The 14861-nt window shown below is 38.0% G+C and overlaps 1 protein-coding gene across 1 annotated transcript in view; it reads right to left on the reverse strand.

Annotated features, from left to right (window-relative positions):
* Window positions 1–14861, reverse strand: part of LOC119890544 (polypeptide N-acetylgalactosaminyltransferase 18-like) — a 93910-nt gene that overhangs the window by 40542 nt on the left and 38507 nt on the right. Inside the window, 4 exon segments of the mRNA XM_038701859.1 lie at window positions 11908–11936; window positions 11939–12021; window positions 12262–12459; window positions 13398–13581. Of these exon segments, the coding sequence (XP_038557787.1) occupies window positions 11908–11936; window positions 11939–12021; window positions 12262–12459; window positions 13398–13581 (494 nt within the window).

The following is a 14861-nucleotide window of genomic DNA, read 5'->3' on the forward strand; positions in this document are numbered from 1 at the left end:
AACATAGCTGGTAATGTTTTGCAATATAAACATCTAAAAACTGAAGCCAATTTTGCTCTGTTTGGGACTGTAAGATGCACTTTATGAGAGGTGCTGAAGTTAACATGTATGGATTTTTGGTGAGATTGTGAACTGAGAAGTGTTACAGTTAGTTCTGGTTTCTGCCTCCTTGTCTCATCTTCGCATGATCCTCTTGTGACTCAGTTTTCCTTATTTTGATTCACTATAACTTATAATGCTGTTTTCAAACCTGTCTTGAGTGAATTTAAAAAGGTAGATTGCATTTTGTAAGATCAATAGATTTTAATGTGTTGTACTTTTACTTTTTATTACTTAAGTATTTTTAAAACCAGGTACTCTGGACTAATAAAAGATAGGAAGCAGTGGATTCACATTGAATATTAAAAAAAATGTTTTGACTTTTACTTGAGTAGGTTTATACTGGATGCCTTTTACTTGAGTAACATTTTTTATGTGGTATCTGTACTGTTTTTACAGGTGTCATGTTTTTACTTTGACTTTCCTTTTACTTAAGTATGAAAATTGAGTACTTCTTCCACCACTGAAGATACGCCATGGAGTACCTAGGGGGTATTTTGTCCATTATCACCCTATTACAAAAATTAAACTTATCATCATCATTAAATTATCATATTCACATCCTCCATATTTGCCACAATTTTGCCCAATTATCATGGTAAATGGACTTAAACAGCGGTGCTCTGGTCTACTGACCACTAAAATGCTTAATAACACACGTCAAAATCACCCATTCACACACATATATTCATACACTGAGGGACTGCTGGGAAGCAAAACAGAGACCCGGTATTGTTTGGTCATTACAGCGGACATCATACCATTATTAACTCACCAAGCTCTTAAGTACCACTCTTTATGTTTTATCATTGAGTGGTGGAATAAAATTATGAATGCATTCCTGAAAAGTATTTTACAGTCCCTATTTACAATGAATTGTAAGAGACATATGCACTGGTTTCCAGTCATTCTCTGGTGGAGCACATTGGGATATTGTGTCTCAATCAGGCTGGTGAACGTACTCGAGTAGAGAATTTAAGATTATATAGTCTTGTTTCAAGCTAGTTGGACAGAGGTCTGGAGAACATTGAGTTCATGCATCAGTCATGCCACACTGCAAAAACTGAGCTCTCAAAAACAAGAAAAAAAGCATTAAAATTGGCAAAATATTACTTAAAATAAGCAAAATTATCTGCTAACAGAACAAGAATATTTCACTTGCTACTTATGGCCAAAAAAACTTGAAACAAGTGAAATTCTCTTTACATAAATTCACCTGGTAAGAAGAAATATCTTGTCAGACAAAAAACAAGTATATTTTGCCTTCAATTAAGATAATTAATCTTACTAAAGATTTTAGTTTTTGCAGTACATGAGTCATCGCTGCAAGCTGGAGGTAGGGGTACGATGAGGTAGGTTGCATTTTCATGGTAAATATCATGCCCCTTAATAAAAGCTGACAGACATCTGAATACCACAAGATATAAAGGTATGATAGAGGCACAGCAGCTTTCTATAAATAGATTTATTTTACAGGATACCATAAAGAAAAGAAAGCAATCTGCTCAGTCACTACATCTAAAACCAGGTCAGGATCTTTGGGATGAGACAATGTAAAATAACCAGATAATGTTTTTCATTTGCACTCAAAGCTAATGAAAGATAGCTTGCAAACTGGAGTCTAAAAAGCTTTTGCATATGACCAAAACCTCATTTGTTAATTTAGAAACATGTGTAGCAATGATGTTACAAGCATCCTTATAGTTTCTGATATAAAAATGGTCATATCTTCTCAATGATATCCGTCAAACTTGAAAAAAAATGCAAAAGTAAAGGAAACAAATTTTTTCAGCCTCCTGAGAAGAAGAGCATGAACCTCGGGAACTTTTCGACCATATGTTCCTGTGATTTACTATGCTGCTTTAGGAATTTTCTCTTTTCATTTTATACTTGTCTGTGTATCCCAAGCTATCTGCTTTCATCTCCCTGCACCACATATACTGTTCCCCCAAGAAACCATAACTGGCACCCTAATATTTCCCACTGCATTCATTTCACATTTCCTCTGTATTTTGTGATAATAAACCCTTCACATCAAAGCACAGACTTACTTTTAAGGTAAAGCTGAGCCCCCTCTTTTGCTGCCCAGAGCACATAGTTGAAGCAGTGCAGACAATTAGCATAGAGCTTCCACTGTGTGTGTATCAACTCGCGCTGTCTGCAAAGGGAGTATATTTCCTATCTTCTCCCCAGTAACACTGAACCATTTACAGACAATCCTAAGTAAACATGTTATATCTCCACCTCTGTCCTTCAGCCTCCATAAGGATGGTACCGAGTTACACAAGTGATGTATTTCTAACATAAAGGGTGTGTTCATTTGTGACCTAATCTAGATCAGATAGATAAAGACAGCAGTGTTACGCTAGAATCCACTGATTCCGGCTACGGGACGTTACGGCTGCGCCACGGTTTTGATGCGTCCATATCCCAGCGTCAAAGTCGACTGGAAGTGTCTCAGAAGCATTTCAGCAGCGGAGCATGCAGCCTGCCCCACGTTATTGACTTGTTATTAATTTGTCATTTTCATGCTTCTACTGCCTTCTGCACAGCTCTATGTGACCCCGTTTCATTCTGTAAACTTCAGGCTGCATTTCCCACAAGGAGCATTTCAGAGTCAGAGCGTTTTGCCTGCCTGATTTTGCTGACATGTTTAGATTTTGTTGGTTGGACAAAACAAAAAGTCTGAAGATGCCACTTAACTGAGACAAGATGAGTGCATAATGAAAATAATCATTTTCATCAGCACTACAATAAACCTATTTAGAAATGCTAGTCCATTCTTTCCTCCTTACTCCAGTGGAAAACAGCATGGCAATCAGTCAGTCTGCCATTACATTTGGTGCAGATAATCATGGTCCCCATATCACATTGTTTCTGAATATAGAGTTTCTTAAAATAACTGTTTCAATCCTGTGAGCACCAGAAACTAATTTCATTCATCTCCCTTGTGTTTGGGTGGAGACAGAAGTCTCTGAGAAAGATATCTCAAAACCTGGATCAATTAAACCAAAACTATTTGCATGGCTAGACACCTCTGGGAATAAGTGAGAACATTTTCTTTTGTAATTTGGTTAACTCACCCTCTAAATCATAAAAATTCCAATGCTGATTGTTAAATGGACGTGGAAAATGAAGCCAGACTGCCAGTGTTGAAGGTAAACGTTTTACATGCCCATCCACCATCCGTTTTATTTTCGCTGACCCTCACTTGGCTCCGAACGTTGGCCTTGAACATAAATCACTAATGAAGAATAAATGCATATAAATGTAATTTGTAGGAGACAGGACTGCAGTATATCCATGCAGATAGCCATGTGCAGAGTTGTAGTCTTGCATTATTAATGTACCACTTATCATCACATTTTTGTTGTCTTATTTTTACATCATATCTTTGGAAATCTGACTCCTGCTGCACTACTTTATAAAGTCAAAGGCATTCTTCCTTTTACAAGCTGGGATTGATGTCATTCAGAATTTACACAATATCTATTAAATGAAGAATAAATTCTCTGTGATTAAATTTAAAGATGGGATAGTTTACATTTATGTCCACTACCGAATATAGCCTAAAATTCCTCAAAAGAGCATGGTGTTTTCAAGCAACACTATTAACAATTAAATGCAGCAGTCTTAATGACAAGTATCTCTTGACACAAATGTACTGGTGAAAGCAGACCGTTTGCAACCACTTGAGTGGGGCTTATTGCAGTCTGAACACTGACAAAGACAGTTTTGCTGTGTCAACATGAAATTTAACCCACTGAGAACAAAAACATCTTTTTGACTAGGGACTTTATTTTTTAGTCGAAACAGTTTGCTTTCTCCTTACAATTGTCAGTGCAAAAAAAGTGTGAATCTAAGAGAAGATAAACATTCAAACGTGTTCACATATTATAAAGAAATTCCTGCACGCAGAATAACACATTCACTCCATCATCAAGTTTTGGTCTACACAACATATAGTTTTCAATGCATTTACAAAAACACTATTTTTTGTTCATGACACCAGAATTCAATTTTGAACAAAATTTTCATACTTGAACTTAAATATTCTAGTTACCCCCGGAGCTGTGTGAGTTTTGCAGAGTATGTGGCCTTGATGTTTGTTTGAGGTGATGAATATGTAAATTGAGGCATATCCACTTTCACATCACAATACACCATAAATGAAACCATGAATAATAGCTCAGGAAGAAGTGCAACAAAAAGAAATAGGGGTTAGAATCGCACAAAGACCATACTGCCACCAAACCTGATCCAGCGAGCTCGCCATCTACCAGATGTGTCAAATCTGATCCATTCTCTCCATGGGGATCCATGTTCAGGCTTTAGTATTCACTCTGTGCTATCTCCCATCCAGAGGGTGTGTTGAAAAACTTGTGCACTCTGCTGCAGCCACACTGTGTTCACTCCCCAAATCCTCCTACATATATAGTACTCCCCGTCTGCCCATGGCAACAAGACAGTAGAGGAAAACAGCAACCCATCAAAACAAAGAAAGGATAGGTACAAACATAATTTAGATCATATGGGTACTATGATTTTGAAGTTCAACAATGTACTATGGAGCTCCTCCTTTCATTGTGATTAAAATAAAATAAAATACATTGAAATTAATCACTTTTTATTGCCTGTGTGTGAAGGGTTGTAACCTCACATAAAAACCTCACTTGCTGGGTCTTTCCTCTGACAGTCAGTATGCCTAATCCTATGTGAAGTCAGATTTTCCTGATTCTGTACCGCGCACAAGACATGGAGTCCGCCAAAACCAAAAAACGACCGGCTCCCAGCACAACACAGATTCACAGAAAGTCTTTAGTCATGGAGAGACCTCTGCTTTTTTTGCTGTATGGCTTGCCACATTACTTCACCAGCTAACGTGACCCATACTACTATCCTGTGTATCAGTATTGTGTATAAGTGTTGATTTTAGCCTGCGAGGAAGGATGTAATGTTACAAAGCAAATGTGGAGTGTTTTGTTTACACTAGCCTAAACTGATGCAAGGCAGGGGCTACCAGCTAACGTTAGCATGGTTGTGCCGCTGTTTGCTTTGTAGCTTTCAATTTATATTAATTGTCACTTTACCAATACTCAGATACACAGCTTCTCCACCTGTCTCAGTTGCTGTAACTGACATGACCCACATAATAATAATGCAACATAACGGCGCAGGATAACTACAGTGGAAGACCCATTCACTACAGTAAAGTTACTTACTGCGGTTTAACTGTTATAAAGTGTGGCAACAATCTCATTTATAATAATCAGTGGAGCTCACTAACTGTTTCGTTATCATCCAATACATTTAACTGTGCTGACATTGCTGAGACTCCGGTGAAACATAAAAAAATTGCTATTGTAAAGCGGCAGGGAGCTGAAGGCAGACTCATGAGTTTGAGCACGTGCACACACACCTGGTTGCAATATAAAAAACGCACTGCTAGTGGCCGCTGAAAACTATATAATACCCCTTTAAAATCTATAACAAATGAGCCAGTTCATCAGAGTTACAGTATGTCGGATGAGTCTGGCAGTTAATAGCTGTAATGTGACTGTTAGTATGTGTCTGTTCTTAAAAACTATAAAGAAACACTGTAGTAATAAGTGTCCTTTACTTTTTACATTTTTTTGGATGGTTTAAGTAACAGTACTAGAGTCATCTATGCAGATTGTATCATGCATGAGTGTAAGTAAGCATGAGTAAGCTGTGGTATTTCTTATGGTGCTAAATTACTATTCACATTACCCCTGACAGACAAAAGACTTTCTCATTGATTGTCCTGTTGGTGTGAGATTACGTAGTGGGGTTCAATGGATTTTCAGCAGCACAGGGGTCATGAAACTCAATCAGTGCTGTTCTACAATTACAGACTGAGTCATTATGGTGCAACCTGAAGCATTCATCCTATATTAATACACATAACTCTATGTCTTTGTACCTTTCAAATGATGGAGATACAGCAATACAGCATACAGCAATGTGATGAAAAGTGAATTACTGACACATTTTAATGCAGCTGTCCTGTTCATGTACAGTGGGTACGGAAAGTATTCAGATCAGAAGAAATGTACAGCATGTGAGTTAAATATGAGTGTCACAGCAAAGGGTCTGAATACTTATGACCATGTGATATTTCAGTTTTTCTTTTTTAATAAATTTGCAAAGATTTCTACATTTCTGTTTTTTCTGTCAAGATGGGGTGCTGAGTGTACATTAATGAGAAATAAAATGAACTTTTTTTTGATTTTTGGAAAATGGCTGCAATGAAACAAAGAGTGAAAAATTTAAAGGGGTCTGAATACTTTCCGTACCCACTGTACATCTCAGATCATCAATAAGCAGCTGAGGTCATCAGTCATTTATTCTCAGCTACTGTTAATGTCATCTCTTTTGGTTTCATTCACTAAAGTGTGCTTTAATATGGTTATATAGTTAAAAAAAGATTAGGCTAAAGTTACAGTTTTTCTCAGTCGCTTTGGTGCATTTCTTGAATCATCCTTAACATTTGCAAAACAGTAAGTGCATTTCTCAAAACAGGTAGTACAAACGGCACAACACAGTGGATTACCTGCAAAAGCCCATAACTTGCTCAAAATCCTTAGTCTATCTCTCAAAAGCAAATCTTTATGTGATTAAACTTGTCAGTGCCATCAGAACAACAAGTCCTTGTGTCTTTATGAACAAGCAAGTCAAAATGTTTAGCCGTCTTGTCAATATAACAGTGTACTCTGTAAGTATTTTCTGATGTATATTTAGGCTAAGATTTTGATGACAATGATTGAAAATGCACAAGGCTGCACTTTTTGTATGGCATATATCACTTTCACCAGTACAAAGTCATACATTGCAGGAGAGAGGACAGGAATCACAGCAATGCTTTTACTGTTCGTACTGTAATTTGTTGACAGAGCATGTCATTGTAAGAAGAAAAGAAAGAGACAGGACTGTTGCATGGGATACACCCCTTTGGCTGACGTTCCGGTCTGTTGTATCACAGATTCTCTTCCACATCACAACCGATATCTTCATCAATTCAGGACACATTTACAAAAAAATTCTAATAGACATGTATAGAATGTCTATCTATATATTCATATATATATTCACAGAACCCTAATCAAATATTTTTTTACTCATCATTTTCTCGTGATTTTGAGATAACCATAAACCATAAAAGTTCTTATGAAATGTTTCACAAGCTCACATTACTGTAAAGCATGTGCTGGACTCATTCTTGGTCCATATCTATCAACCGATGGACTCATTTCCCCATCATTCCCAGGCAGAGACAGAAATTCCTTCTCATTCAGGGGAATCCATGTAACGTTACACATTTCCTGATGGCTTTCGGAACCTTTGAAATAGCCGTCGGGAAATGTGCGATTGGATTCCCCTCAATCTCTTCATAACAATTTTGCTGAAGAAGATAATACACACAAAAGAAGAAAAAGAAAGTCAACAAGAACAGGAATCAAACTAATCAGACTGAGCCCTGTGCTCTACCAACTGAACTAACCAGTGACACTGGTAATTGCTTTGAAAAGAAACGCACCTGCCAGCGCCTGTATTCAGCTATGGTTTGTTATCTCGTGATCACGAGAAAATTAATTATCCTGTTCTCAGGGGAAAACACCATTTGTTTTATATATATATATATATATATATATATATATATATATATTACTGCTCACTGTATTGTTACTGTTTCCTGGTATTGAGTATTGGTATGAGTGTTGCTATTGTGATGTTGTTGGGGTCTATTCTTTGTTTATGGTCCTTAAGAAACAACATTTCGTTTAGCTATATACTTGTAGGCAAAGGATATGAATAAAGTATTTTAACTTTGATTTTTGATAACATGTTCAACCATTTTGCATGTAGTGACTAATGCAATGAATTTATGCCTAGATGTTTTGGGGGGTAAGATTATTCAACAGCGACATAATTCATTGTGATCAGCAGGACATAAGCAATTGATAATGTAGGAAACAGCAGACAATTGTACATAATCATTTGCATCACAGTGTCATTGGTGCTCTAGTGAGCATTTGCAATTTGTTCAAAACAATGAGAAAGTGCTTTTATGATGTGCACAAGTGACGAGATGATGTGGAGGTTGAACAATTAGTTTTGAGAATTTCAATTCTGATCTGAGAAATGCACCAAAGCGACTGAGAAAAACTGTAAGTGAACCTGCTTTAACAGGCTAACATGGACATATTTAGCATATCTAGACTTTTAACTGTATTACATCATGTTGTGATGTATTTTATGTTGAATCTGGGCTAATAAAAATCTTTAGCTTTCGATCATACTTTTATGCCTACTTCATACAAATATGCCACTTTGTATTAAAATTTAAAAAGTGCAGCAGTTACCATTTACCTTTAAATATGTGGATGAATTGTTTTTAAATTTGGTAGTTGATCACAATGTGCAAGCTGCCAAGGTCAAATCAAAATGTAAAGTGTTTTGAAATGAATTTTGAATATGAGGACATGGTCTTTATTTTGCATTTCTCAAGAGTTTTAATTATTCCATATGCTCTCTGTACTTTTCTGCTAATTAAAATACTGTGAAAGATAATATTAAACGTTGTTTGTATTGAATACAAATTGCATGCCAAATACTTTGGTCAACTGCGATGGACTGGCGATCTGTCCAAGGTGTACCCCGCCTTTCGACCGATGTCAGCTGGGATTGGCTCCAGGATCACTTCACAAAAACTATATCTTAGGTTTGCACCATATCCATCTCAGTTTTTCAAAAAACAAATCAACACTCTGTGACGTGAAGCTCAAAATGACAGCCAGTGCTGTCAGACAACTCTGCGTTTTGTTTTATACTGGACTACAACAAGGACTACGGTTCCCAGGTTTATCTTTCAGCAATTTATTGCCACATATGGTGCCCCGAGGTCACTTTTGGAGACCTTTTTGGTGTAAAGCCAGTCCAAATGGAACACATACAGTTAGTAAAATAAGCAGTCACTAACTTCCTGCTAAAACTCTCTATAGACGAATCCATCTGCTGCTTTATGTGTTGTGCTCACTGTGCTGCTGGTGTTACTGCGGTGGCAGAATCACTGTCAGTGAAGCCATGGATATTTGAATTGATCATGGTTAACAAGTGCCCTCTTCCGACAGATGTAAATGTGGGAGTTGTTCAGTCTCAGATGACTAGTTTGAAAATGACAGGAAAAAAACATTAGCTAACACTTTTGTCTGCCTTCCACAAGCGTAAAGTTAACAGAAAGTAGAAAAATAATAAAATTGTACAGTAATAACACTTTATGCAGTATAGGAAAAACAGGAAAAATAACACTGGATGTGTTGATGTGTATACTTCAGAATAAAAGTCTACTTAATTCACATAGGAGCACAACAACACACACATACCACAACAGTTGCACATAAGGATGTTTTGTGACACAAAAATAACACATAACATTTATTTGAAACAAACATTTTTGTCATTATGTAGACATATACAACTTTCACTTTGTGACCAAACATGAACAGAGAGCAGCGGTTCATTTCACCCTCACACTACCGAGGACATCCCTTTCAAGCCTAAGCCAAAGCCTGTAGCTGTTGACCTGGTTTGAGTGTGTCTCTGAGGATCCATCAGCAGCCAGTCTGTGTGCTGGCAGGTGGTCTGGAGGCATGACCAATACGCTGCAGACAGGCAGACAGACAGGCAGTACCTGCTGGGGCTCTATGGGACTGCTAATCTGGGGCCAAGCCAGGGTCCTCCAGTCTGGTAGCTCTCAGCTCAATGTGTCACCCTCTGTTTCAAAAGCATTACTGAACTCTAAACTACATTAACCTCTAGGCAAGGGCACGTTCCTTCAGTCCAACATAACCAAGCAAATAAACAACATGGAGTGCAACACTGAACTCAAGATACAGAGCAATGAACCAAAATGATTTATCAAACTGTTTATACATGGGGCTAGGACCCTGGTTTATAATATGTGATATGTGATAAAATCATCAATGTGTCCAGCTATAAAGCAATCAGTGGGTCTATTATCAGGCCCAGGAATTCTAAAAGCATGTAATTTCTGGAGGAAAATGACTTATGGGACTAATCTCCCTTCTTTACTGATGATTGCATCTATGTCATTAGTGTGGATGGATATTTCCACATTCAGCACCGTGTTGCAAGCTTGTCTCCATTTTCTTCTCACAGTGAAATCTAGTCAGAGTGAACCTGAGGAGGACTTGTCCCACGCTTCTTGCTGTTATTAAACAGGCTGATAGCTGCATTAATGACTTTGTACAGTAGATGTGTACTGTCATTAGCTATCCCTATGGGGGACTGTTCTTTCTCCAGCCCATCTGCTTGTGGTACTGTTGAACTGAAGGCACACCGAAACGATTTTCATCCAACTCAGAGCTGGCGATGGTGTACAATTTAAGTACAACACTTGAGAAGAATGCAACACAACTACCAGACACAGTGCGTCTTTCTGCTCTGAGCAATGCCGACGTTCTCTTCACACATCACTGCCAACGGTAACAATGACTTTGAGACCTACAACTCTCACATGTGCTTCAGTGGAATCAACAGGGGATGAAGGTGATCATTCAGACTTCAGAATAAATTAGCAGTGATTAGTTACTATTGCCAAAACTGACAACAAAAAGACACACTGGGTACACTAAATGATCCTCTACTGTGTTCACCTGCTCCTGTCAAAGCATGTAAGTATTGCCATTACTATAGTTGTTTTAAGGCGTTTCAAGAATCTGGTTGGTGATATTCTATATCTTTTTTTATATTATTCTACTCTGCGCAAACGACATTGTTAAAATTGGTGACGCAGATTGTTAACATAGTTGGTATTTCATAAGTTCATACAAGTATTTCAAGATTCAGCATATTGGAATTTCACTATATTTTTGGTCAACAAAGAAAAGAAAAAAAAAAAATATATATATATAAGGATTTTTTTCCTCGCAGTGTGGAGAGGGCTTTGACACTGTATTTTGAGCTTCATGTTGGAACCTCAGTATTTCTGACCCAGGGTACTTTAATTTATTATACTTATCCATCCCATGCAAAACACTGTCCTGCTGCTTTAAATGCTCACTAGAGCACCAAATGTGTATAAATCCAAGGCTGAAAACAGTCCAAAACAAATGCACTATTTACTGCTGTTTGAGTAACATTTGTAAAAACTGCATTCCCCAGCTGTTTTAAGAAATCACATAACCCTTTTTAAGAATTAAGTAATGCTGATGAGGATCTTGTGATATGATCAAAAGCGTCAGAAGAGGTGCTAAATAGACCGTGAGGTTAGATTGTTTTGTCTTCAGTAAAATCCAATGGGCTGAGTGTCACAAACAGGGGAGAGTCGAGAGAGACAGACATATGCATTGTGGTTTTGGTCTTTTTTATGGAATTTTTCCACAACAAATAATATAGAATAACATGGGATAAATTGCATTAGATTAAAATAACATATTATCAAAAGCATCATTCTGACAGTTTGCAGAACACTGACCTTTCATGAAAATAAATGCATGCGTTGGCCTACATTGGCCAAAGCTCTGATTTTCCTCTCCTTGCTAACTGCCACTCCACTTATACACAATTTTTAAATGCACAGTCCACATCGCTTGCAGCCAAATGACACTTTTCCAATGAGTTAAGTATTTAACATAAAAGGAACACTACAAGGCCCTCTGTGACCTTGTTCCTAACAGCCATTTAATGTCATTATCATAGTTAATTTTCCACACATTACCTGGATGAACAATGGCCCATGGCCACGGGGGTGACATTATTACTCACCCTGATGCCCAGCTCCACATTTTCTCCCCGTACACCTCCATTCCCTCATCCAGCAAGCCAATCTCCTCAAAGTACAGCCTATCCACCACGAAGCAGCCAATCAGGGCCGGGCTCCTGGGGGGATTAAAGATGATGAAGATCAGTTTTGTTTGTCTGTTGCTGTCCTCTGCACAGGTAATGTTAGCTTGGCACAGTTGCTATGGTGATAGCAAGGACAAGAACAAAAATCTGATACACAACATATAATTTGTTCATGAATACTGCATGAATGATCCTTTTAGCAGGGTTACTTCAATTCACATAAAAAATATATTATTTTATTCTGGCTATCAAGACATTATTGCATTCACTTACTGGATTGGTGCACTCTTGTTGCCCTTGTGCCACCAGGACTTGGGTGGGTTGAGGTAGCGACACCACAGCTCCCAGTCAAAGCCCTGGGCAGACAGCGGGTACTCTTCAATCTCAAACGTGTCATACTTGATGTTGTCAAATGATGGGGAGATTATGCGGGTTCTGTCTTCTTTAATTCTCTGCAGAATGGGTTCAGCCCTTCAAATATGGAAAGAGAAAGTAATTTTACTGTGAGCGTTTGTTTTGACAGGCTTTCTCCATTACCTTTGTGATCATGCCTGTCATGTAAGGAGCACTTTTTAAAAAACAATTTCACAAATTCAATCCAATTTACTAGTTTAACAATGTGATGGAATTTTATTAATCAAAATATGAAGTGATAAAATAAGTTTATTCTCTTGCAAACTCCCCAATGAGGGGATTCAAAAACTATACAATACATTTACAAGGTCATTTAATGTGCATGTGTGCCCTTTACTGTTGAACATGTCTCAAAAGGGGTCAAAGTTATTTACACTCCAATTCTAAATAAATGACAAAAAGACGATAAGAAGGTGTAAGAAGGTGTGCGATTTGCCACTAGGGAATTAATAAATACAATTAAAAAAAAAAGACTTATATAAAGATTTAAAAGAATAGTTCTACATTTTGGAATTTGCTTTCTTGTTGAGGATTAGATGAGAAGAAAGTTGTCATCTAGCTTTTGGCAAGAAAGCCAATTCCCAAAATTTCAGATTATTGCAGTAATAAGTTCATGTCTGGATCAAGAAAACAGATACAGTTCGCACATTTAGATTTTTGTACAATGAGTATTTAAAACCACATCAAATCAATTATTATAAAAGTTTGGAATGTTCAGATTCTCATGACAGATTTGGGACATAGTGCACAGTTATTCGGTGGCGCTGGCAGATGTGTGATTGTTGTGATCTCATGCAGAGTGTACTCTGTGTATATCGTATGAATGTTTCTGTCACAGACACAGAATACAGTCACTAGAAAAAGAGCTAACCTGCATTTTTTGTTTTAAAATTAAATGATTTTCTGTAAATCCCACACAGAGGCATATGACTCAAGAACCAGTGCTCCTGTTGTGCTGTGCTAGCCTCATGACACAGTCGTTGTGAGTGACTCACCAGCCAACGTTGAACTCGACGTGGGCATCAAACAGGGCAACAACTGGGGCAGTGGCAGCTCTCCACCCACTCACTCTAGACCGGATCAGACCCTCCTGCTTGGCGTGCCGCACCATCTTTATGAATCCTGGACGTTGGCTGTTAGTCTCAGACACAAAATCTTCCAGCTTCTCCTTTAGGTCATCTACAAAACGCACAGAAATTTTACATCAATACCTGAAGAGTTTTTGAAGATCCCGGCTAAGATAGGTGAGGACAGTGAGAGCTGTTTGTGAGCAAACTTCCACCCACAAGACGTCGTCATGTCCTCCTCCAGTGGGCAGTATTTTATTGGTAGGAGGCCAAAAGTACTCATGCTTCACTGCTTTGATCACTGGACCAAAGAGGCAGCAGCTTGAGCCAGCACTGCAGACCTCCACCGGGCTTACTAGTCATAACGGGATATTGCAATATTGAGGACTCAGCCTGCAATTCTTTTCAAAACACGATGGGAGGAGATCGAGGAAGTCCATCCATTTTACTGTTTGGCTTCAAACTTTACCTCCATTATTACCTGAGCTATATACTGTGTGATGAGTCATAGCCTGCAGGATAAAAGAGTCTGTGCTATTTATATGAAAACAAATTGTAGTTCTCCTGACAAGTTGGTTGCAATGTTTGTGCTGATTTTCTCTAACATACAAGAAATTACGGACACAGTGCTGTAATAGAAGTTCCTCTTGTGGTTCGGCTGGAAAAATTACAGGCGAAGTGCAAAAAACTTGGGTGACCAAGTGTTTTGGAGTCTGTTTTGAAATGTGTGAAAAAACACAATTATATCACTACTATTCTGTACTATCAACCATATAAGGCAGGAAAAAATACAACTGTCATCAGCACTGTTTCATCATACCTTGTATAAATCACCTTTGGCTGTGTTCTCACTATTCTCTTAACAGCCAGCACCATTTAAGGGAATTGGGGAGCAGTTGCAAGCAGGCAGAAAGCGTCCGCTGTGAAATCATGCTGTGTCTGGCTTCTTCAGAGGCAGGGTGAGGCATTTTATAAAGTCCAAAAAAACAACAAAAAAATCATTGATTTTCCAAAATCAGAAAAAAGTTTGGTTAGAGAAGTAGTTAATCTGATTATGAAGTCTGTGAAGTCACTGACTACATTATGGAAGTTTATATCTGTTATTAAAACAAAGTGCACGACATGAGACTCAGCTTTGATCAAATGCACAGAATACGATTAAAGCGGCACATTTTCCCATCACACACTTGGCACAGTGACACATGAACCTGCTTCAGCACTGAGTTATTTGAATGTGATCCATCATTTATAAATATTTTTCAGCAGCCTTATTTTCTCCCGCTGTGCAAACAACAAATATAGGCTGTTTGGCATGATAGTTAATGGCGGCACCTGAAAAGAAGTAGAAACAACTCTCACAGCATATCAATCAGTGATTCTACAACAGTGAAT

This window comes from Micropterus salmoides, unplaced genomic scaffold, assembly GCF_014851395.1.
Source record: "Micropterus salmoides isolate LMB-PRFRI ecotype aquatic unplaced genomic scaffold, ASM1485139v1 Ms_hic_scaffold_6, whole genome shotgun sequence".
NCBI classification, from domain to species: Eukaryota; Metazoa; Chordata; class Actinopteri; order Centrarchiformes; family Centrarchidae; genus Micropterus; species Micropterus salmoides.